The sequence below is a fragment of the Sarcophilus harrisii genome, chromosome 5 (assembly GCF_902635505.1).
Source record: "Sarcophilus harrisii chromosome 5, mSarHar1.11, whole genome shotgun sequence".
NCBI classification, from domain to species: Eukaryota; Metazoa; Chordata; class Mammalia; order Dasyuromorphia; family Dasyuridae; genus Sarcophilus; species Sarcophilus harrisii.
The window spans coordinates 182,732,051-182,757,700 of NC_045430.1; the positions used below are offsets into that span (position 1 = coordinate 182,732,051).

Genomic DNA, 25,650 nt, shown 5'->3' on the forward strand with positions numbered 1-25,650 from the left:
AAAAACAAAGTGGATTAATAAATCACATTACCTCGCCTTTGGTATATAAATTGACAGGTATCTCAATGAGTGAGTAAACATACCTTTATGTGTATATGTATGCTTATTGCTCAATGAACATGATTGTTAAACAGTTTGTGTTCTCTCTTGGTTTTCTCACTAATGTCAGAAGAAAAGTGAGAAAGGTGAACACATTTGGGGAACTCCCTATGGCAAAAACTCAAGAGGACACGGATGGGGCAACCACGGATGGGGTTAGAGTTTGCATCTCTGGGGGAAACATTCACATGAATGATCTTGTTTGAATGTTGAAATGTCCTTTGTCTTAACTCCATTCTGAACATTGTAGTTATTTCTGGGTATCAGAACAGACATTCAAATTCAAAAAAGGTAACCAAAATAGTCAAGACTCTTAAAGCTGGGCCAGAGGAGAATTACTGGGAAAAGAACTAAAAATATTTGCCTGAAGAGGGAAGGACAAGGGAAATGTAAATGCTATTCTTAAGTATTTGGAGTTTTTTATAGAAGAAAATATTTTAATTGCTTTTTTTCTTTTTTAAAAATAGTATTTTAGGGGCAGCTAGGTGACACAGTGGATAAAACACTAGCCCTGAAGTCAGGAGGACCTGAGTTCAAATCTGGTCCCAGACACTTAACACTTCTTAGCTCTGTGGCCCTGGGCAAGTCACTTAACCCCAATTGTCTCAGCAATAATAATAAATAAATAAATAGTATTTTGTCCAATTACATATAAATTTTTAACATTCATTTTAAAAAATGAGTTTCAAATTTCTTCTCTTTCTTCCTCTCTTTTCCTCTCTCTCTGAAAAGTGAAAATATTATGCTTTGATATTCACTCAGATTCCATCAATTCTATTCTTAAAAATTTAAAGGACTTATTTATGAAAAATGACTTAGACATGTTTTGTTTAACAACAAAGACCAGAAATGGGACTTGTGAATAAAGTTGTAGAGAAGCATATTTTAGCTTAATAACCTTATTAGCACGTATTGGCAATGTTGGGAGAGTAGATTCATGCTTAAAATGTGATTTGGAATAAATGACATTTAATATTACTATGATTTAATGATATGGATTTTTAAAAATTCTTATTGTTATTAGTATAACAGAATTCTTAATTTCTGAATTGCTTGTGGGGCCTAATACCAGAAATTAGAGGTACATTGTGTTCATATTGGAATTCTTCATAAAAGAAATTCCCACCCCCAAATGATTTCTTTTTTGAATTTCAGGGAAAATTTATTTTGACATATCAACATAACAAGCATAATTATGGACTAAGTAGGGATACAATAGAAGGCATTGCAAGAGATGGCCTGGCAAGCTGTGTTCATTTGGAAATTGAGGTAAATACTTTTCTTTCTTTTTTTTTTTTTTCATCCAATCAAGCAACAAACATTTATTGAATTACTACTCTAACCAGCCAGTCATGGATACTACAAGAAAGTATAAAATAAAATGATCTTAAAGATTGCATATTCTCCTGGATCAACAATGTACAAATATAACAGCAATTTAACAAGACCAGAGTAGCCTTTCCCCAATTTGAATGTTTCTCTGACAAATTCCTTTCTTTTCTTTATGACTATTACATATTTTTTTTGTTTAATTTTGTGTGGGGAGAGCTCATTCCTGCTCCCTCAATCAAATAAAGATAAACCTCATATCACATTTCCCTGACCAATGTAATTTCACAGTAATATTCTTAGTATAACCAAAGCCCATCTTACCATCCAGACACCCGACTGCAATGTTATTTGGCTTATGAACTTCTGATTCATTTTCTGAGCCACAATATGAGCTAGTACCTGAGCCCCAGTGGCTTCAATTTCCCAATGGAATTAACTATTTCCTATTTTGTCTAATTTCATGTTTTATTGGAATCCATGATCATAGGGAGGGTTAAGGTCTATTTGTCTGACTTGAATCTTTATACAAGGATTTTTCTTTAGTAGCAGATTATTTTACAAATTGCTTTTGGTATAAGTCTTTAAGAAGTTCAGTTGTTTTTTTTTTTTAAGGATTTTATTTTTTTCTCTAAGCATTAAATACAATTTTTAAGCATTTTATTTTTTCCCTAAGCATTAAATATAAATTTTGAACTAAATAAGAGAATTTATAACCATAAAGGACTTTTGCATTCATTTAGACTAGAGGAAGTCCAAGTCCAGTTTTGTAAATAGTAGACCATATAAAAAAAAAATCTATAGTTGTATGGGACAATCATATAGAATTACCTGTTAACTATAAAAATGTGGATTGTTGGTCGTAATGCAAAAGTGCTCAGAATGGTTTAAGTAAACTTGAATCATATAATCATATAATATAATCATACAATGGTTTTAGGAATAATGAAGCTCACTGAATAATTTTGATCAAGTCACTGTTAAATTTAACAGACTGAACCATTCTTTTAATTTAAGATATTATGACTTCTATTGACAAGTGCATATATTAAAATATATAAACAAGAAGAAAAAAGGAAAAACACAATATGACAAAATAAGTAATGACAAATAAGTAATATGTAACCATAACCTTCTGTTATTTACAAATTGTACACATACTAACTTTTAATTGAGAGACAATTAGACCATCCCATTTCTTTTCATGATCCCTTCTGAAATTTTCTCATTCTTTTATCTGAATTTTGTTTTGATATTGCTGACTTTGTAGTCAGCAATAATAATTGCTGATAATAATTGTAGTGCTTATCTTTTTCTTTGGGTTGTGCTTTCTTCACTCTGTATCACTTAGGACCATAGCTGTAGAGCTGACAATGAACTTAAAACCCATTGAGTCCAACTCTTCTCAATTTACAGCTAAGGAAATTGAGTCAGCCCAAAAAAGTGAAGGGAATTACCAAGGTTCAGGTACATTTCCTGCCTGAGATTTAACCCATTTCTTCCTGACTTCACGCCCTATTTTTTTTTTGTATAGTCTTCATAACCATTTTAATCATGTAATAATATTTAAATATCACTCTATATTTTAATTTGTTTAGTCATTTCACAATTGTTATACATAGAAATTATGTTTTAAATTTTTTTCTTATTAGAAATGATGCTTCTAGGAATATTTTTATGTAAACATATCTTTTTCCTGTTTCTACAATCATAGTAATTCCATGAGAATGGTTCTGGATTTGTCTTTTCACTGCAGATATTATACATCAAGACTTTTCAGAGATGCTTTTAGGAGTTTTTTCCCAATTTGCTGCTTTTTATTACAAATGCATTTCTTTTTTCCCACAACCACCCACAAACACATATACACATAGACGTATGTATATATACATACATATACAGTCAAATTCATCTATTTGAACCCTTGTCTTTTCTAACAAGTCATGGATGGCCAAGAATTTTTCACCAAACTACAGTTGAGAATCGATAGCCTTCCATTATCCACTAAATTTTTACAGATACATAATCCATTTTGGTTTTATTGGGCTATGTGATATGACCATAAAAGTCCTACTTTATGCCTGATGGTTGTGTGGTAGTGATCTTGAGTCATCAAAGGGTTTGACAGCAGAGCTCAAGTTTTGTCAGTCCTACCAAGGTTAGAAACATTTAGATTATAGAAGCAGTAATATTTTAGGTCTGGGATACGATGATAAATGCCATATCAGTGCTTAAAAACCATTTTAATCATCTGTGGTTGAAGAAATGCCTAGCCTGATAAAGACATGAATCTTTGATGTTTTAAAGTAAGAATGATATAAGATAGTAATCATTTCCTATGTTTTGTAAAAATATTAGCCAATTTACCCAACAGTCTTTGTTTACTAATTCTTTTTCAGTTATAGCATTTTATGTTGAGTTTATCAAATGCTATGTACTATGTACTATGTACTTGGTTATAGATCTTGATTATCTGGTCTATTCTATTGAACCTTTATTCCTAATTTTTAAAAATATTTTATCAGTTTTAGTAACATTATAGAGTATAATTTGAGTTTTGGCAGTACAAGTGCCCCTCTTCCCCCTGAATTTGCCTTCCCCCCCTCCTTGGTATTTGTTGCTTTTACCACTGTTTACTCCTTTACCACTCCCCCATCCCGATCTTGCCCAGTATTAAAAATGACATGTAGGAAATCTATTTTAATCTTAACATTTTATTGGCCCATATCGCTGGCCAGCAGATACGGGAACAAGCTTACAACGTATAGTAGAAAAAAATCTCTTCCTCCCCAACACTGCTACCAGAAATAAAGGATTGAACCTTCTTCTCCCCACCCCTGACATTCACAAGCATTATCACTTGTCAAAATGCTATTCAAATAAGAGCATGTCTCAGATTCCTCACAACTGTTGTGGTTGATCTCCATTATAATATCATTGGCATTTATTGACAGAGTTTTACACATTCCCAAAGCAAGTTTTGAAGAGCAAGTTCAGTCATCCTGACAATGATTTAACTGTCTGTTTGTGTGGAGTGCACTTAGGTAGTCTCATTTGGTTCAACATCGTTTGATATGTTCTGTGAGGAACAGCTCACTTCATGCTGACAAAATAAAATAAAATAAAAAATATTTTAGCATTATCTGAAGACATTTCATTCAGTTATTTCCTCAGGTGAATTGTCTATCCTTGTCTTCAATTTCATTCATTTTCTCTTTCATCTCAAAGGGTGTGAGAAGTTTGAAACATTCCTACTTTGAGCCTCGATATATCCTGCTAGTGCCAATGAACAAAGAAAAATATGAGGGGAATTTGCGGAGAATGGGGCTCTTCAGTCGTTCAGAGATTGAATTTTCTGTCTCTAGAGTTGATTATTATATTGAAATAAATCAAGATTATCCTGGTTACTTTGATGCATTAATCAATACAGGTAAGTAACTTTCATGAAAAAAGTTGTAACTTTTATTTTGGAATTGGGAAACAAATGACTTAAAAGTTATATGTCAGGAAAATTCTTAGGGAAAGGCATAAATATTCTGTGTTACACTGAATAATAGTAATGCATTTCTAACATCATTGAGATGTTTTGAAATCAACAAATTCAGGTAGTATATGTGAAAGGGTGAAACCTCCAGAAGACTCTTGTTCTGTTGCTTCATTTTGGTATGGACTTGACTCTGGGTTCACAAAGATCATGTCCCCAAAAGTATAACATCTGTATGTTTCCAGCAAGCAAGAAAAGGCTTTAAAGTACAGTTCTGATAATGGAATAGTTGTCTATGAACTAGCCTAGCTAAATATGGAGAAATACATTATCAGTAAGGTGAGCATGAGGCTAAGAATTTTGGGGGCCATATCCACAAAGCAGATTTATGAAATTAGCTTATATAATGAGTACTATATACAAACAGCTACCAATATTAATTTAACTCTTAGTAATCTAAATTTGAGTCTTTGTCAAATAAAAAATGAGATGAGACACCACTGGAAAATGTGAACCATAGTCATAATGACACTTTTGTTGTAAATGAGACTAGAAGACATGAAGTAGTTCTAGCTAACTGAAAGGACAGCTCACGGGGTTTTCTCACAGAGACAAATCAAGGCATCCAGTTTGGTTTCATCATACACTGAACAGTATTATGAATCAACATTTCAGAGGACTTTTAGCTACCCAATAGTAACTGTGACTCATATAAAGCAAAAGAACCACCCTGAGGATAAGTGGCCTTTTTCCAACCAACATTCATGGCAGGGGATAGCAAAGCACAAATAAGTCCACATGTACTTTGATCTCCAGTGAGTATAGGGGAGAGTGGGGAAAAATATTTTGCATAATATGATTAGGGATGAAGAGATAAAAGATATCAAAGACATAGATCTATTGAAAAATTAAAGTGTAGTGAAAATATATTACTCAAAAGCTTCATACCTATATATAATGAATGCTTCATTTAAGAAGAGAGAGGACACTAAATATAGTGAAAACATCAAACAACATTATAAAAAAAGCTAACCTTATTTCCTAAGAGATAAGAAATGATTGATTACTGACTTGCAAGTCATTTTAGAATTGCCTGTTTTAAGTCAGATTATTAAATGATTAACACAAAAGTCAGATTTCTTAAACAAAGAATAAATATGATAAGATACTGCACATAAATAAAATAGTTGTAGTTGCTTGCTTAAATCTCTGCTGAGAAAGAGGACAATGAGATGGCTCAGTGGATAAAGCTCAGGGTCTGGAGTCAAGAGGACTCATCTTCATGAGTTCAAATCTGACCTCAGACATGTTCTAGCTGTGTGACCCTGAACAAGTCATTGGATCCAGTTTGCCTCAGTTTCCTGATCTGTAAAACCATCAGGAAATTGAGACTGGAAGAATTCAAATAAGGTTGTGAAGAATCAGACATGAATGAAACTACTCCCCAATGACAACAAAAAAATAATAGTATTGACACTATTCTCATCATTTCAGAGAAAGATATGTGAAATAATCATCCCAATGAGGAGGATAAAAGAAACTAAATCTGCCTCAGTTGGCACTTGATCTCTTTAACAGTAGAAATCTTTATAGCTCTTTGCATATGTTATTTCATTAAGACTCATAACAACCCTATAAGATAAGAGCTACTGATATTTCCCTCACTGTATAGATCAGTAAATTAAGGTTAAGTGATTTGACTGTGGTCACTGCTAAGTGCAGCAGGATTTAAACACAGCTTTTCCTAACTCCAAAAAGAAAGAAGTGACAACTAACAGTAACATCAGTTTGGAATACAAGTCATTTTGCAAAACATAACAGAGAATGCTGAATTGCTAAGCAGAGTTTCCTTACTAAAATAAAAAGTGGAAAATCAAGCAAATGTGGAGGGGAAACTTGGCTTTAGATTAGATCAAACTAAATCAGTTCATCCTAGAAAGATTTTATAGATGAAATTGAAAGGAGGACTACAGCTCAATATGAAATGGAACATATTTTCCATCATTTCTGTAAAGATAAATTCTCTTTGTTGATGATAGTGGAACTACCACATTTCCTTAAAATAGAAGTAGAAATAACAGTCAAAAGAATGAAGTCAGGAAGAGAGCCTGTATTTGGTTATACATATATATGTGTGTGTGTGTGTGTGTGTGTGTGTATATATGTGTATATGTATGTATATATATATATATATATATATATACACACAGAGGTTTTATATATATGTACTATATATATATATATATACACAGAGAGAGGTTTCATACATATATGTGTATATCTATCTTTCTTGCTGAAAGTGACATAATTTTAAAGATGCTAAGAACGATTTTTAAGATCCATCAGAGGAAAAAACTCCTGAGTTTTTCAAACTCAAGAATGTAAGTTTTCAAGAACTATAATATCAAAGAATTTTCAAAAGAATAAGTGAAATCACAGATTGCAAAAATGGCTCTCCAAGTAGAAATTGTAACCTATTTGCTTACTTTCTTATTTATATAAAAATCTTTTTGTTCTATTCATAAGAATGTTCTATTTGTATATTAAGGCTATCCTTGATGACAAATATAAAAACTAGCACATTTTTATAAACTATTATCTAAATAAGTCTGTCTTCACAATTGTGTCATTGACTGAGAGTTATAGAAAATAAAATCCAACTGTTTATTGTTTATTGATGTTTAAAAAGAAAAAAGAAAAAGAAAAGAAAGTGATTTGGTAGAGCAAAATGCAGGCGGAAAGCTGTTTTCCCATAAAATGTGTCCCATGCAGATATTTGTATGTGGTTCCTTACTAGATGCAAATGCAGAGAGAATTTTATTCAATTATGCTTTGATCATGAATATTAAAGTATAAAACAGGGGAAAGGAAGGAAAAGAGAATGGAATGAGCATTTATTAGCCACTTACTATGTGCCACACACTGTACTAAGTGCTTTACAAATACTGTTTCATTTGATCTTCAGAATAATCCTGGGAGGTGGATGCTATTATTATCCCTACTTGACAGTTGGGGAAATTGAGGCAGATATAAATTAAGTGACTTGCCCAGAGTCTGAGCCTGCATTTGAATGTAGATTTCTGGAAAAAAGAGACATACACTTGTCTATGGTAATAGTGAAATATAAGAAAGGATGTCTTGCATATTCTCCAAAAAAGAGAGATTGCCTATGACTAGTTGTAGATGACACTGTGCTAATGGCACTGAATATGGGACTGTCTAGGAATTGGTCTTGCAGAAAAAACCAAGCGTGTGAAAGAAGCTTGCAGCTTAGACTGTGCAGGCGCTCATTTGGACAGGAAGCCCCTTGAGTTATCCCATCAGCCCATAATTTCTTGGGTAAGCGCTGAAGACAGAAAACAGGCAAGACCCAGAATTGAACACGAGATGTAAAGCCTTGTATTATTTGGGAAATGCTGTCAAAGGAAATTCACAGTATGTGTCTAGAACAAGCCGTCAATTAGCAGGCATATTTATTTATTAAGTACCTCATATTTGCCATGTATGGTGTGCAATAGGCTATAAAGATAAATATGAGATAATCTGAGTTCTTAAAGAGTTTTTATTCTCTCAATGTGAAAAAGGGTACATGAGAATGTACATAGTCAAGATGAGAAATTTTAAGGAGGAGGCACTGGGTGCTTAGAGGGATCAGCAAGGGCATCCTGTGGGAGGAGATTTGAGGGCATTTTTGAAGCTGGAGGTATGGAGGGTAAGAGGGACAGACATCATGCAAAGTATTCAAAAGGGAGATGGATTGTCTAATGGATAGAGTGCTGGCCTCTGTGGGATCAGAAAGACCTGAGTTCAAATCCGGTCTGAGATACTGTGGCTGTGTGACCCTGAGCAAGCTGTTTAATCTCCATTTGCCTCTGTTTTCTCATTTGTAAAATGGGGATAATAATAGTACCTCCCTCCCAGGGTGGTTGTAAAGATCAAATGAGATGATTTATGTCAAATGCTTTGCAAACTTCAAAATGTTATATACATGCTAGCTTTCATCATAGCTAGAAATGGAACATAGTAATGTTATAATTATTATTATTAGTAGTAGTAATTACAAATGGTAATTTGTCAGAAATAGCAAAAAGCCCAGTTTGGCTTTAGTGAGGAGTGAAGAGTAATGTATAAGAAGACAGGATGGAGTCGGTTTATAAAGAGCTCTAAATGACAAACATAAGAGTTTTTACTTGATCTTAGAGGTAATTAGGAGCCACTGGAGTTTATTGAGCAAAAAAGAGAAATGGTCATACCTGTACTTTAAAAAAATTGCTTTATCAGCCAAATGAATGATAGCTAGGAGACAGATTGAATTGGACTTGAGCAGGGAGAATCATTTGGATTCTCTCTTAATAATTTATGAGAATATTAGTGAGGAAAAAAAGCAATGGCTTGAACTTGAGTGGAGACCATATGAATAGAGAAGGGGACAAATGTGACAGATGTTTTTGACTTATCAAAGTGGAAATCAACTATGTAAAAGTATGATATGCCATGGCCCCTAAATTCATTAACCCTCTGCCAAACTAGTGATGTGTCTTTAGGAAGATAATTAGACTGGTCCTCATATAATAGATGTATTTTTCCTCATAAAACGTAGACTTAATTATTATCAATCATTATTTAATAATAGCTCAGGTGAAGATTTGGTGGAAGATTTGGTTGAAATTTGTGAAATATATTCATCTTATTTGTCTATTACCATTAATAATTAAGAATTTACAATTTGTATGTGTTTTTTGCTTAAAATATATTTTTTCTTTTACTGGTAGATGATATGAATATTGCATACCAGAAACTGTGTAAGCTCATTAGAGAATACCTTGGTTTGTCTGAACAACTTGCCAAGTCTACACCTAGCACTTCAGGTACTATAAAAATCATTTCAAACTGTATTATTCATGTGCTGATACTAATTTATTATTTTTTTCCCCAAAAAATATAATTAATTGTATATAGTTCTCTAAGAGAAATATTCAGGTCCAAGTCAGTTTCTATATTTTTAGGATTGTACATTGGAAAATCCCCATGACTCAAGTGACTCTGGGCAGATCAATTAACTTCTGAAAAGTTAGCCACTCTTCCCAGTTGCTTCTTGAGTTGTGGTCATGTTTTCCCAGCATTTATGCTATTTAAGTCATTAGTTCTAAGGAAGTTTGACTTTAACTTTAGTCTACCTCCTTACTATAAAAGAACTCATGAAACACAATGAGAATTATGATGAACAGTGCAGCAGAGGATAGGTGAATTGTTGCCCAGTCAGCTAAACCCTTTATTTAGAAGTGAGCTTCAAAGGGAATCAGATTCCTTGACAATACAGGTAGTTCCCTGAATACACTGGCATTGCTCAATAATCTGGTCATGTTTCCTTCCCCTTCTACCATCCCCTTCTTCTTAATCTGCCACATCTGACCTGCCTAAAAATCAGACAATTTCAGGGTATAGTGGAAAGTAGCCTTGACATGCTGCTTAATAAAGCTATTTACAAAATATTATCAGGGACTATTAAAACTCTTTAAGATATTTATGCATAATGTGGTGTGGTAAAAACGGGATCAGGAGTCAGAAGGTCTGGGATCATATTTCACTTTGCCCACTGAGAGAGCAAATCATTTCACATCTCTGGGCCTCAGTTTCCCTATCTGTAAAATTAAGGTGTTGGATAATCTTTAAGTCCCTTCCATTTCTAAAATTGTATAGTCCTATGATTCTTGTATCACCTCTCAGTAAACCTTCTAAATTTATAGGAAATGCCTGCTTAGCTTGTGAAGAATTAATTAGTCACACAGCTCTAGTCTATTTGTAGACCATGGGAAAAATCATCAAGAAAAGGGTGGGGTTTGAGGCAGGAGGTAGCCCAGGCTGCTACCTTGTCATTCCTCCTTAGGTGGATAGCCTCTACATTTCAGAGAACCTTGGAAAGGAGACATCCTTTCAACTGTGATTTCTGTATTTTTCAGTTAACAAAAGGTAAAAGGCCCCTGTCTGTGTTTTTTGCTTGGAGGCCCAGAATGTCAGCCCTAGGACACTGTCATGATTGAAAGAGAAGACAAGTTAAATTAATGGACAAATTATAATTGTATATCTCTTAATATCTCTGGTCCCCAGATTGCTCCTCTTCTTTAAAAAACAAAGGTGGTTGGACAAGATGATCATTAAGACTCAGTTTCCATATCTGTAAAAATGAAGTTAATTATTCTTGTATTACCTACCTCACAGGGGTGTTGTGAGAATCAGTTGAGATAATATGTATAAAATACTTTGTATAAATGTCAGCAATAATTATTTAACATCAATAATTTATAATGAATAATGAAGCTGATTCCTGTTTTGTTTTGTTTTTATTCAGTGGGAGTAGTCAGAAATTTCTGAGTTTTTTTAAACTGGGTATTCCTCCTAGTCTAAGTGGAGAAAACCAAGATTTTGATCACATGCCTTTGGTCATGGATAAAATAATAATTGAAAATAGAGTAGAATGGCAAACTTTCAGATCATTTAAACACTTACATCATAAAAACAGACTTTTCTTTCTTTTTTGCTCACCTGGTCTAGGATCCTTGAACTAACCAAAGTTTCCATAGTACAAAGGCCTAAAAAATTTATTACAAAAATAACTGAATTAAATATGTGCTTTCTGATGCTGCACATACTAATTTTAATGTATTAAAATGGTCTTTCATTATATATATATATATACACACATATATATTCTATTTATTTCTCTATTTCCTTTTACTCTGGGTTGGCAGAATTCATGGTTCCAACTTAACTTTTAAACTACTGACTCAGATGCTCAATATGAGGATAATATCTTTCTAAATAAAATTATAAATTTAAGATATAATTCAGAACTCAAAACCAATCAAAGAATTGATTTAATGTTGCTGGGTTACTACAAAATAATAAGCCAGAGAATGGAAATGGGCCAGCTAAAGATTTTGGACTAGGTCAGAAAATGATATATCATGAACTGAATGTTCTAGTACATATTTAGCCAAAATAGAAGAATGAGTCTAAAGACTTTACTCATTAAAATATGTTAAGTGCTATAAATAATGCATATCTATCTAGCTTGGGAAATAAAAGATATTCAGGTTGAAAACACTTAACTTTGTTAAAGCACAGAGGATCCCCTTGGACCTACTCTATTTAGTCATTATCCCCATTTGGCCAATTCTCTTCCAACTCAAAACTTGTTGCTACCATGCTTCCCTTCTCTTGTCTTTCTCTCTCCTATTTCAATCTTCAGGAACAAGTTTTTTGTTTTTTGTTTTTTCCTGCCTTCCTTATGGGAGAAGGCTAATTAATAGTAGTTCCTCAAAGTCCTACTAGTTTAAACCACATTTATGCACCATAACAAGGGCCTTCTGAAGATAATAAACAATGATTATTTGATCTTTCTATTGTGTTGTATTGTATTGATTTGTATTGATTAAATAAATGAATAAAATATATAAAGCAATACAGACAAGGTTGGTGTAAAATCTGACATTGATTGAAGAAATTGAAGAAATTTTATAAAATATATTGTGACTTCTCAAAATTATATACTCTTAGAATTTCTTGGGGGGAGAGTGAGTCAGGAGCTATGATTTAAATGTGGAGAACTCCCAAGGTGGAATCTCTCTTCGCAGTGTAGATGATAATTTGCCTGTGATATATACTTTTAAACACTTGTTTGAGGACATTGAGAGGTTTTCTTCTAAGAATCTTACAAGAAGAGTTTTTCCCTTAAAAAATTGACAGCTTATAAATTAAATGATCTCTAGGATTTTCTTTATCTGTAAGACTTTATGCTAGGAAGCTAATGAGAAAGCTAATTGACATTATCTCCAGTTTATGGGGCAGTTACCCACTTTTTCCCAATGCTAAGAATAAAGGATCAGATCAGATGTATTTAGGGATTGTTCTTAAGCCCATAATGGTTTAAAAACTTCAAACTGGAAAGAATATCAGAGACCATAATCTAATCTATGCCTAAATACCAGTCATATTTACAATATCCCCAATATGCAGCCTCTAGAGTACAAACCCACTACTCCCAAAGCATGCCTTCCAAGGCATTTCCTGTTCCACTTGTAGACAATTTTGATTGTTAGAAAGTTTTCCTTCAAGAAAGCCAAAATCTTCCCTGAAGCAATTTCTCACCTTCCCTTTCATCTAGTTTTATTCTTTGGGTCCAAATCAAAGTAAATTCAATCCTATTTATGTATTAAGATATTTGAAAACAATTATGTCCTCCCCTCTAATACTAGTGCTACTGCTATATTTTAATAGTTCCACTTATTTCTTTCTTTTTTTTTTTTAATTATAGCTTTTTATTTACAAGTTACATGCATGGGTAATTTTACAGCACTGACAATTGCCAAACCTTTTGTTCCAATTTTTCCCCTCCTTCCCCCCCACCCCCTCCCCCAGATGGCAGGTTGACCAATACATATTAAATATGTTAAAGTATAAATTAAATACAATATAAGTATATAGGTCCAAACAGTTATTTTGCTGTACAAAAAGAATCGAGATTCAACTTCTTTCAATTGATCCCAGAAAGACATAGTATCCAGTCCTCTAAATTGTCCTGGCTAGCTTCCTTTGAAATCTCAAAGAAAATAGAAAAAGAAAAACAGAAAAAGGCAAATAAAAAACAAAAACAAAACATTGTCATGTGCTCTACAGAACATCAGGAAGAATTCAAATATAAAAATAAATTTCCATTTCAAGAATGCTTACATAATAATAGAAAAGATATTCATGATTGTTTGCCTCTGCTTCCTTATAGGTTATTCTTTTGTTCTCTGCTATGTACTTTGTACTTTATTCTTTTTTTCCCCTTTTATCTCCCCTACTTCACCCAAGCAAGTTACAGTTAAGCTCAGGTACATTTAAATAGATAAATAGATACATGGTTAGATGATAGATAATTATCTATCATCTATCTGTGTATTCATACACAGTCTTCTCTTTAGCTTATCAATGTACTTTCTAAATTGTAGCACTTAAAAGGAAATAAAGTAATTCTGAGGGTTGTGACCAAATTGCTTTACAGTTGGATTGTTGTTTTCCCCACTATAGATGCTGCAGCTTTTAAAATGTAGTTGAGGAGAGCATTAGGGGTTCCATGTTGTTTATTTTATTTTTTTGCTGAGACAATTGGGTTTAAGTGACTTGCCCAGGGTCACACAGCTGGGAAGTGTTAAGTGTCTAAGACCAAATTTGAACTCATGTCCTCCTGACTTCAGGGCTGGTGCTCTGTCCACTGCACCATCTAGCTGCCCCTTCCATGTTATTTAGTTTTATAACTGACTTATATTGAGTTGGCAATTTAATAGCGTCTCCTTCCACTTCCCCCTCGCCCCCACAAACTATTGTCCAACTTGCTTTTCTAGTGTTTACTTGAAAACCCAGGAATCCAGGTATAGAACTTTATCTTTATCACATCTTATTTCACTAAATTTGATCTGTTATTTTAGCCTGTTGAGATATTTTTTGGAGCCTGGATGATGATGTTTTTCATTGTGTTAGCCTGTCTCTCGCTTTATGTAATCTGCAAATTTGCCTTGCTAGACATTGATGATTTAATTTAAACCACTGGTAAAAAATAGTAACCAATAGTAATTAATGTTAGTGAATACAGTGCTGAGGGCAGATCCCTGATTTCTCTACTAGAAAGCTCTCTTTAAATCAAATTTGACTCTAATATTAATGAAACTACATGTTTCCTTCCTTCTTTCCTCTCTCCTTTCCTTCCTTCCTTCCTTCTTTTTTTTAAACAACGCTGCCTTTCTTTCTTCACCAAGTTGGAAGTGCTGGGGGTTACTTATGGGTGGGATCCCGCTGCATATTGGTACAGGAGCTTTGACATGCAATGTTTCTGACCTGGGACAGTTTTCATGCTTCCTTAAGCAATTTGTTACTTTCCTAACTCCTAAGAAACTCCCCATTTTGTTGCCAGTGTCAGGATCTGCAGGAGCTGGGATTGTAGGCTTGCACCACTGCACCAAACAATGCCTATATTCTATGAATGTAATCATTCAAATAATTTAAAATCCATCTAACTATATTCTATTTTATGTCTCTACAAGTTACCCAAAAGCATAGCATGTCACTTAACCACTTAATCCCGATTGCCTCAGCAAAAAATAAAAATAAAAAATAAAAACATAGCAAAAGAAACTGTCATTTTTTTTTTTTTTTTTTTGCTGAGATCTAGACATAGTATAGCTACTTCATTTCCTTGATTCACCAGTCTAATTTCCCTAATAGAAAGGAAATTAAGTTACCTTGACACGACTTGTTTGTGGTGAACCTATATTGGCTTTTGGAGATCACTATTTTCTTTTCTAAATTATCCCTAGGCATTCCTTTAATAATACATCCTGAAATCTTGGCAGAAATCATAATCAATTTTATTAATTTAGATTTTTTTAGATACTATCTTCCTTTTTTTAAAAAAAAAAAAAAAGTCAAGCCAGTATCTACCCTTCTTCACTCCTTCACAACCCTTCCCATTCTCTCTGAGTTTTCATGTATTACTGATAACAGATCAGCATCTAGTTGGTTGTTTGTTTGTTTATTTTCCATTCCCTTAATCTAAATTACTGGTAAAAACTGTTAGTAAATACAGGGTCAAGGGCAGATTTCTGAGTCTCTCTACTAGAAAGGTCCCTTCAACTCAAATTTGACCCATTAATGACTACTTTTCCTTCCTTCTTTCCTCTCTTCCTCCTTCTCTTCTTCCTCTCCCTCTTCTTCCTCTCTTCCTCTCTTTCTTCCTAATTTCTTTTCTTCCTCTCTTCTTTCTCTTTCTTTGTTTCTTTCTTTTTCTTCCTTCCTTCTTTCCTTCCTTCCTTCCTTTCTTCCTTCCTTCCTTCCTCCCTCCCTTCCTTCTTCCCTCCCTTCCTTCCTTCCTCCCTCCCCCCCCTCTCTCTCCCTCTCTTTCCCTCCCTCCCTTCTTCTCTCTCCCTCCCTTTCTTTTTCTTTCTTTCAACAAAAAAAGAAGAATCTGAGGTAAATTATTGACATAATCTGGACCCCTTAAATGTCTCAGCTGTGCATTTAACTTCTATAGTCCTCAATTTTCTCATTTGTAAAATGAAAGGATTTTATTTAAATATGTCCTCATAAGTTCTTTAGACTAGGAAAGAACAGGGTCTTAAAAGGTTCCTTCCTTTGTGCTTTTGGCTGCCAATTTCTGATTCACAGATGACACGAAGGTGTTATGAGATCTCTTCCACACATAGGAAAAAGATATTAGTTCTTTTTTAGCCCATAACACCAGGAGCTCTTTCAGCTCCTACAGACATGCCCAGAAAGACTGAAAAAGCCTAGGATGAGGGTTTTTTTTTCCTTTTGGACTGCTTTGCCTCTATCTCAGTTGCCATTTCTTCAATTCACTTTAGGGTGAATACATTCCTTTTACCTACTCTCATTCTCTTACTCCCTCGCTTGGGTCTATGTAAATCATTCCAATAATTTAACTTAGCAAAATTGTTATCCCCAAGTGATATCCCTATGTGGCCATATTGGTTTTTTTAGATAGATCTACCTTTTCTTTTCTTTAATTTCTGTTCTTCAGAATTTAATTCTTGATAGTTTCTCTTCCTTTTGGAGACGTCTTGCCCAGTAGAATTTTAGGTCAGTGGATTTTAGCAATCCCTTCTCTGAAACTTTTGAAGAATATTTTCTCAATATTCAATATTAGACTATCCCCAGATTTTTCTCTTTCTATATAAAAACTTTTAAAAGGGAATGGACACTGTCATTTCTTTGTCAGCAATTTATTTCCCTTTTGATAAAAATCAAACATAAAATAGTAATTCCTCTTTCCCTTCTACCATTAGAATTTAATTGACAGTAATATGTCAGCTACAACTGTTCTACTTTTGTCATATATTATATATCTGGATATAAATATATATTATATATGTCTGTTTACATATGTATAATATATATTATAATATATAACATTATATATATATAAAGAAATAAACAGAGTGAAAGAGAGACAGAGAGACAGAACCCCAGTGTATGAGGCCAATGTAACCAATGTTTTTCATTGCTTTGGAGGGTTCTAAAAGAGTTAGTTCTAGTGCTAAGTCATTTGAGGGTAAGGCTGGAATTGTGGTTTACTTTGGGATTTCTAGGTTAGATCAGTCTCAGTACTATCAGCTGTTGAATAAACATCTCTAGATAAAGAAGTTACAAAATGTATTAGATTCTATACAAAATGTATAGAAAAAATGATTTTTCCCTAATTTGGTTATGATTTTAGTAACTTAGTCTTAATAGGAATAATCTCCAAGAATAACTATGAGGCAATCACTTTGTCAGAGTTTTCCATAGTACATTTGGTTTGAATCTGGAGAGACTCTTGATTATCAGACTTTTCTCTTTGAATCAAAAAGTGGATTCCATGATGATTGAAGGACCTTTGTTTAGGACTTGAACACCTATGCTTTCTGTTACAAGACTTCTTCCAAATCACATATATATCTTATGGTACCTGCAGGTCAACACATTCAGTGCTGACTGCTTCCCTGCCTCCCATTTAAGGTGGTAAAATCATGTGAAATTTTATCCTTTTAAAATCCCTAGGAAAATTTTCTTGATCACTTTTGAAACTATATAACATTTGCATACGTAAATCGGCATCATTGGTTTTTTGCATTCAATATCAATTTTCTCAGTTAAAATGGATTTGTATACAATTTCCCAGAAAAGAGAATTCTAGATTTTGAATACTTTTAAGAAGCAATGGCTAGCTGACCTATGTTTCTAATAGCGTGGTTCTATTTTTTTAAGAACCTAAGTATATTACTTGTAAGAATGATTCTCTCTACTATTAGATTTTCTGTAATTATGGTCTGTTTCTATGACTTTGTTTTTAGTTAACTTCTGTTTATATTAAAGCAGGCCCATCCTCCAGCAGGAGGACTCTCAATGGGATGCCATCATTCCTAATTCCATCCCCAAGACGCTTGGCAAAACTGGAAGCAGAAGGTGTTTTAACAGAATTTCCCTTTGGGGTGCAGATTCATGAAAAGATGCCTGAAAATGAGGAGGGAGAAACTCATAAACTAAAAGTCCCTTCTATCAATCAAAATGCTTCTCAACATTCCAGCCCAGATCTACCTCATGTTTCCCAGCCAGCCCAAGACAAGGAAGCTGATAATCCTGAGCCCACAGATTTACCTATAAGTCAGAAACATACTAATGGAACAGGAGTTGAAAATTTAGATATCAATTCTAACAGGAATAGTCTTAATAAGGAACCATTAGCCCATACAACAGGCTCCTCTCAAAGCCAGAGCATGTCTCACCAAGAGCCATCTCAGAGCTCTCGGCCAGACCAGGATGAGGAATCAGGTGAGACCAAAGTTCCTTCCAATCATTCTGAGCCCCTGAAGAAGTCCCACTCATCTCCCTCCAGTTCTCAGACCCCTCAGAATAAGGAAGTCATAAGTGACGAACCTCCTTCCAATTTTGAACTTCCAAAAGAGCCTGAACCAAATCTACCACTTAGCACTCAAACTGTCCAAAATGAGGAACCGGATGAGGTCCCTCATGTTCGTTCTTCCCACCCTGAATCAACACAGCCCCTTGGCTCATCTCCCCAAGAGCCTCAGTTGCCTTTCAAAGAAGGAACCCACGAGACAGAAGCCATTCGAGTTGATACACCTTACCCTGAAGATCTGCCAAGAGGTCAAAAAGAGACTCAGGAAAAGGATGCTCCAAGCTCATTGCTCCCTCCAAATAGGTGGGCTCCTACCAGGCTGCCACAGCCCCGAACACTAGCTCCTCTGCAAAGTAGGAGGCCATCCCCCAGACTGGAAGCTCCTAGTAAGTCCCATTCACCCAACAGGGAATCTTCACTGGGACAAATGGTCGACCAAAACATAACTCCTCCCAAGCCCCAACCATCGCAGGAAGGGGAGATCAAGCTTCCTCCCATCAGCCCTCTCAGTTCCAATCCTTCACAGAACACACACTCAACTCCCCCTGATAATTCCCTGAAAACTCAAGAAGAGAAAATTGGTGAGATCAAACTTCCTCCCATCAGTCCTCCCCATCCTGAACCACAATTGCACCCCAGCCCCAACTTGACTGTAGGAGAAGAGGACCATAAGGTTAAGCTCCCTCACCTCTCCCCTCCTCAAGGTCCAGATCAGCCTCAAGCCCACCGACAGAAGAAAGAAAAAAAAGCTCAACGAGAGTTGACCTTCAATAAGAGGATTACAGACAAGCCTCCAAATCAGGAGTCGGATCAGCAGGGGAAAGCCAAAAAATCCTCTCTCAAAAAAGAGACAGCCAAAGGGCCAGCCCAGCTGAAAAAGGCAAGTTTGGAGTCAAGAGCCCCAAACAAGCAAAATCCTACAAAATTGCTGGGACTCACTGACCCGAGCCCACCTGAAGGCCCCAAGCTGAATCATGAGGGGGAAGAAGTCCCTCCTGAACAGGAAGATAAAAATCCAAAAGCCCTTCATTCCAGCAAAAAAGTTTCTGCTAAGCTTGCTAAAAATGAGCTCATTCCAAAGGTGAGAATGCCTAAAAAGGGGGCTATCCCCAAAGAGAGAGAACCTGAAAGCTTATCCCAGTCAGGGACCAGTGAGATCCCAATGATCAACCATCAACGAGCCCGGGAGGGATGAGTCCATAAAGGCAGATTCCTCTGGAACAAAACAATTTTGTCAGAGTTATGGAGACAGTTTAGTTATAAAGGAACAACCAGTGAAAAGGGGGGCAGGTTTATGCAAAGGAGAAAATGTGAGACCAGAGAGACCTTGGCCAAACCCTCAGAGAATGAGATCTTGTCCCCAGCCAAAGAGGCACAAGCTAATTGCAAGGGGAGCAGCCAGACCAAGGAAGCGCTCTCCAGCATCGTCTCCTAAAGACAGTGCATCTTCTGCCAAGCCACAAACCAAAGAGGAGAAGCCCAAAGCTGAGACACTTGTTCAGGATGAGGTGCCCCCACCCCAAACCAGCTATCAGCTCAAGGAGTGAGACCCCCCAAAGAAGGGTGCATTCACAACACTGAGTAATGAAAGCAGAGGCAGCTCCCAAGCAGAATGGGAACGTGGGGAGGCCTTCTGTCAGCATGAAACAGTGTAGTTGGAGGGACCCTAAAAACTCAAGTCCCCTCCCCTCGGACTTCAGGATGCTTCAGTGACATTTACTTCAGTTTTTTCATCCATAAAATTAAAGGGTTGCATTCAGTAGCCCCTGTGAAGGCTCCTTCCAACTCCAAATCTGTGATCCTGTCACAGATATCTTCTGGCTAATCAGTTTATAATAGAAAAACAGGTCTAGCAGCCGAGGACCCTACCCTGGCTTGCCAGACTTCCCAACAAACCTGTCTTGGAGCCACTGAAAGCAGGCCATAGGCAAGAAGGACTTCTCTTAGCCCCCAGAGACACTTTCTTCTGTTCTTTAGAGAAGAAATCATTGAGGAAATTCTCTTTTGAACTGGATCACTAAGATCTGCCACAGCAACATTGATGACTCTCCATGACCCTGATGTTGTCAGAGAGTCATAAAGTTCCTAAGGCTGAGTGTTCCTTCCCCAAGAACCACTCTGGTTTCAATGAAAGAAACTGAAATTAAGCAGAGATGTGCAGAATGGAAGCTAAGGAAGCATTTTTCTTTGAGATTTTTTTCTTTTAGTTTTCATTTAAAGCTATTGTGTGATCAAACACCTCATCCTCAACACCTCTCTCCTCTCTTTAGTTAGGGATCTGAGACTGACTCTATGATGCCAAAAATGTTGAAGTTAATACATATATCAGCCAACTTGATGTGGGGAAAAACATCAATCACACCAGTGGTTAAATTATTCGGTAAATCTTTGTTGAGTGTGGGACACAGCATCAGGCTGGGAGATATGTGGTATCACCCAGGGAAGACCATTGGCCATTTGGGTGAATTTTGCCCTTGGCAGCTGGTTGGGCTGGGATGGCAACATAGCCTGATGGTGGGGTTGAAGCTGCCGAGAGAGAGAGTGATTCTGAGGGAGAATGTTTTCTTTTAAAAGTCCTGTGTCTAAGGTGTGCTATACTAGTCAACAAGCATTTGTTAAGTGCTTACTTTGTGCCAGGCGCTGTCCTAAGCAATGGGGATGCAAATTGGAAAAAATACTTCTTGACTGACTACAGTCATATATGCATAAATAAAATCTTTAGCTTGGTGATGCTATTGATGAGTCCTACACCATACCCTAAAATACATTATAGAATTGCCCAAGTTTATGTGAAATGTAATGTTACTGACAATTTGCATGTAAATTAAATCATATTTTAAATATACTAGAAGATTTTACTATTAAAAATATTTCCTGCTGTGAGTCATTTTATGATGCAAATAAGTACTCGATTTTCTCTCTTCCATCTCTGAAAAAAAGCAGTTCTTTTTATACCTCCCTAATCAATTTGCTGTTTCAAATACCATAGCAGCTATTCCAAACAGTTTCATTTTTCTTCAACAAAATGCTACCTCTTCCTCCAACCCTCTCTTCTGGTCTTGCTGAAGAAAAAAAAAAAAAACAGACTATTCACCTAGAGCTTCCTTCTCTACTCTCCTTATACTATATCACTTAGATGTCTTCTCCCACGGCTCCCACACATCTCTCATGAATACATGGTCCTTCTCCTTGCCAAGGCAAACCTTTCTTCGTGCCCTCTTGATTACGTTCCATTCTCCCTCCAGAAAACTGCTCCCTCTATCACAACTGTACTGTGTAATCTTCAATTTCTGCTGCCCCGGCTGATTTGTTCCTGCTCCAAACACTCGTCTTTTTCCCTCATCCATTCCCAATAGCTCTCATCCCATGTCTCTTCTCCATTTTGTGGCTAACCGCCTTGAGAAGGCCATGTCCAGTCTGCCTCAGCTCTCTGTGGTCCAGCTTCTGGCTTCATCATCCAGCCCACACTGCTTTCTCCAAAGCAAAGGCCTCAGTCTTCTTCTTTCCTGACTTCTCTACAGCCTTGTTCACTTCACAGCTCTGCTTTGGCTTCTCCTATCTTCGTGATTGTTCTTCTCGGGCTCCTTACAGTCTGCCTTCCCAGCCTCTCATACAGAGCTGTTTCTTGGTGTCACACAGCCACGCCTGATACAGCCCCTCATCATTCATGTAGGGGCTTCCGGTTGGCCTCCAGTCGGTCTCCGCTGCCATAGTTATCGATTGGGTCTGGCAGGTCTGGTCACGTTGCCTCTTGCTTCTAGTCCAGCCACTCCAGGGGCTCCCCATTACCTCCGGGGCCAAATGAAAGGTGCTCTGTTTGACTTTTAAAGCCCTCCACAAAGCGGATTATAGAAAGACCAGGAAAGATTTACACGAACTAATGCTGAGCAAAACAAGCAGAATCAGGAACACATTGCACACAATAACAGCAAGAATGTGTGATGATCAATTATGAAAGGATTGGTTCTTCTCAGTGGTTCAGTGATCCAAAGCAATCCCAATAGACTTTGGACAGAAAATGCCGTTTGCATCCAGAAAAAGGAGACTGAGTGTAAATCAACACATGCTATGTTCATTTCTTTTTCTGTTTTTTTTTTTTTCTCTCTCCCATGGTTTTTCCCTTGTGCTCTGCTTTTTCTCTCCCAACATGATTCATAAAGCAATGTGTATTAAAAATTAACAAACTTACTGCAAAAAAATAAATAAAGCCCTCCATAACTTGCCCCTCCCTACCTTCCCAGTCTTTCTACAGTTTCTCCTCTCAAGTCATTCTACAAACCAGAGACACTGACTTAACTGCTGCTCTTCCCATATGACACCCATTTCCTACCTGTGTCTTTGCACTATCTTTCCATGTATGAAGTGCCCTTCTTCCTCATCTTCAAATCCTAATTTCTGCTGGAGCTTTTTCCTGGTTCTATTGCTAGTTCTTTCCCTTGTGAAATAACTTTCTGAGATACATACACACATGTACATATGTATGTATATGTATACATGTTTTTGTTTGTATCTAGTTTGAATATATTATATATATACATTTAGATATATATATCCAATTAGGTACAAGTTACCTCTCCCACTGGAATGAGCATAGGGCCTGTGTTTTTACCTTTCTTTGTATTTTTAGTGCTAATAAGTGCTTAATAAATGCTTGTTAACTGGCTGATTTTATGAAAGGTATAAAATAATGAGACTGAAAATTTTAAACTAATTATCAAAACATACATCTGAATGACACATCATTTGCAAAACAGTCATTTTAAGAAGCTACATGTTTACTGTAACCATTTGAGAAAAATAAATTAAAAGCATTTTTGGAAGTTTTGTTTTGAAAGTTCCTTTAGAACCAAGTTTATCAGCCACACAAGAAAATTAATATTATTCCTTTATAGTCATACCTTGTTTTTGAGTAAAAACAAAACAAAACAAAACAAAACTCACTTCATCAGATGGCTCCAAATAATTTTAAATTGTTTCCCAAAATTTAATCTTTTTGCTATTGATCCCTTTTAAAACTCCATTCTTGTTTTAAGCCCCTCCCCCCCATAACCTTCTTGCTCTTGTGATACTGAAAGGTAGTGGAAGGCAACTAATGGAGTCCACTACAAAATTGTCTCATCTTAATTGTGCTCTCATTTCTGCCCACCAATCCCTTTACTCTTACCTCAATGACTCCCCTAATATCCCTAAAGTTTTTATTGTAAAACCTCTGTTCTCAAACCATCTACTCCATTTCCCCCCCTTCACTCTCAGGAGAGTACCTTAATGGAGACATCTTTTTAAATTTAAATTTCATTTTTTTAAATTAGCAAGCTTTATTTTTTTTTTTCTTTCTTGCCTCTTTTACTCCTGGAAAGAAAAAAAAAGATTTTTAAAAATCTCTTCTAATAAGCATAATCAAGCAAAATGAATTCCTATACTGGCCATGTCTATTACTGTTCAGCCCTTATTTTTGAAGAGAATCAATGACCCTATTGAGGTACAGATTGACATGTGGGTGAATTAGGTTTAAGTAAGATAGCAGCTGCATGTCATCAGCCTTATTCCTTCTTCATGAGTCATCAAAGTCCGGACAAAGTCATCAAAAGTCAAGACAACCAGCAAAGGCCTAGAGTACAGTGGATAACCTTGGCGTCTTCCATGTCTGACCAAGCTCTAAGAATTCCATAACACTTGTTTCATCTACTTTGATGGTTTATGGAACAGACAGTTTTTGTCTGCCCCTTCTGCCAGGGAAAGCCTTCACATGCTTGGAATAAACATCTCCCTAACTCACTGATGAATTTGAGAGCTATCAGTTACCCTCAAAGTTTAACTTGTCTGCTGAGAGAGTTTACCAGGGGCTGGCCAAGGTCCTGCTGTATATAACTTCTGGGAGCCACAAGTGAGAGTTTGGTGGAGGTGGACAATAAGGGTGGATGAGCTGCCCTGAAAAGAGCTCAGCAGCCCCTGAACCAGAGGTATTACTCCTGGACCCTCCATACACTGCACTGGTCATGTCTACAATGTTTGTCTCATTCTATATATTAATACCTTTCTTTCAGAAAATGAGTAGCATTCATCATCACTGGTCCTCCAAAATCATGATTGAGCAATGCATCAATAACATTCACATGCCTTTGTTCATTTTTCCTATGTTGAAGTATATTGTTCTCCTAGTTTTATGCATTTTACTCTGCATTTATCAACACAAGTCTTCTCAGGTTTCTCTGAAACTATCTCATTTTTCATTTCCTATAAGAGTACTCCATTACATTCATATGCCTATTATTCAGTAATTCCCCAATTGATGGCAGTCCCTCAGTTTCCATTTGTTTGCCTCCACAAAAAGTACTATAAATATTTACTTTTTTCTCTCTTAGAGGTATTACTAGATCAAAAGATATGTATAGTTTAATTTCATTTGGCACATAATTCCATAGTGCTTTACACTATATTTGAACCAATTCACAGCTTCATCAACAGTGCATCAATGTGTCTGTTTTCCCATAGCTATTTCAACATTTGTTATTTTCCTTTCTTATTTATGTTACCAAACTGATAGTGTGAGATGGAATCGTATAGTTGTTTTATTTTGCATTTTTCTAATTATTACTGATTTGGAACATTTTTTTCTTATGGCCATAGATAGTTTAATTTTTTTCTTGAGAACTGCTTTTTTGTATCCTTTAACCATTTATCATTTGGGAAATCAGTCAGTCAGTAACTTTTAAGTAGCTAGTGTATGTCAGGTGGAGAAGCCAGGACAAACAGTGAATAGAGCTCTGGACCTACAGTCAGGAAGATCTGAGTTCAAATTTAGCTTCAGACACTTCCTAGATGTGTGATTTTGGGCAAATCACTAACCCTGTTTGCCTCCACTTGCTCATCTGCAGAATGAACTGAGGAAGGAAATGGCAAATCACTTCATTATTTTCACCAAAGAAACTCCAAAAGGGGTCATGGAGAGTTAGACATGACTGAAAACAAATAAACAACAATAACAACAAAATGTGCCAGGCAATATGTGAAGCCCTTGGAAAACTAATAAAGAGAAAAGCCAATCTCAACATATAAATAACTATGTGTGAACAAATTATATAGAGCATAATTTAAAGATAACAGAGAAAAGACCCTAGCAGTAAGGGAAAATCAGGAAAGGCTTCTTTTGGAATATGGGATTTTAGTGTGGACTGGAAGGAAGAAGCAAGGAGAGCTAGGGAGTGAAGTTAAAAAGAGAAAGAATTAGATGCATGAAAGACAGTGGAAAATGAGCAGAAACTGCATTTTGGGGAAGATGAAGTGT

The 25,650-nt window shown here is 35.9% G+C and overlaps 1 protein-coding gene across 3 annotated transcripts in view; it reads left to right on the plus strand.

The window, feature by feature from the left end:
- Positions 1 to 25,650, plus strand: part of LRGUK (leucine rich repeats and guanylate kinase domain containing) — a 143,399-nt gene that overhangs the window by 46,316 nt on the left and 71,433 nt on the right. For all 3 annotated transcript variants that reach the window (XM_031939086.1, XM_031939087.1, XM_031939085.1), the window contains exons 13-15: positions 1,255 to 1,368; positions 4,657 to 4,858; positions 9,685 to 9,780. In XM_031939086.1, coding sequence (XP_031794946.1) covers positions 1,255 to 1,368; positions 4,657 to 4,858; positions 9,685 to 9,780 — 412 coding nt within the window. The remainder of the gene's footprint in view (positions 1 to 1,254; positions 1,369 to 4,656; positions 4,859 to 9,684; positions 9,781 to 25,650) is intronic.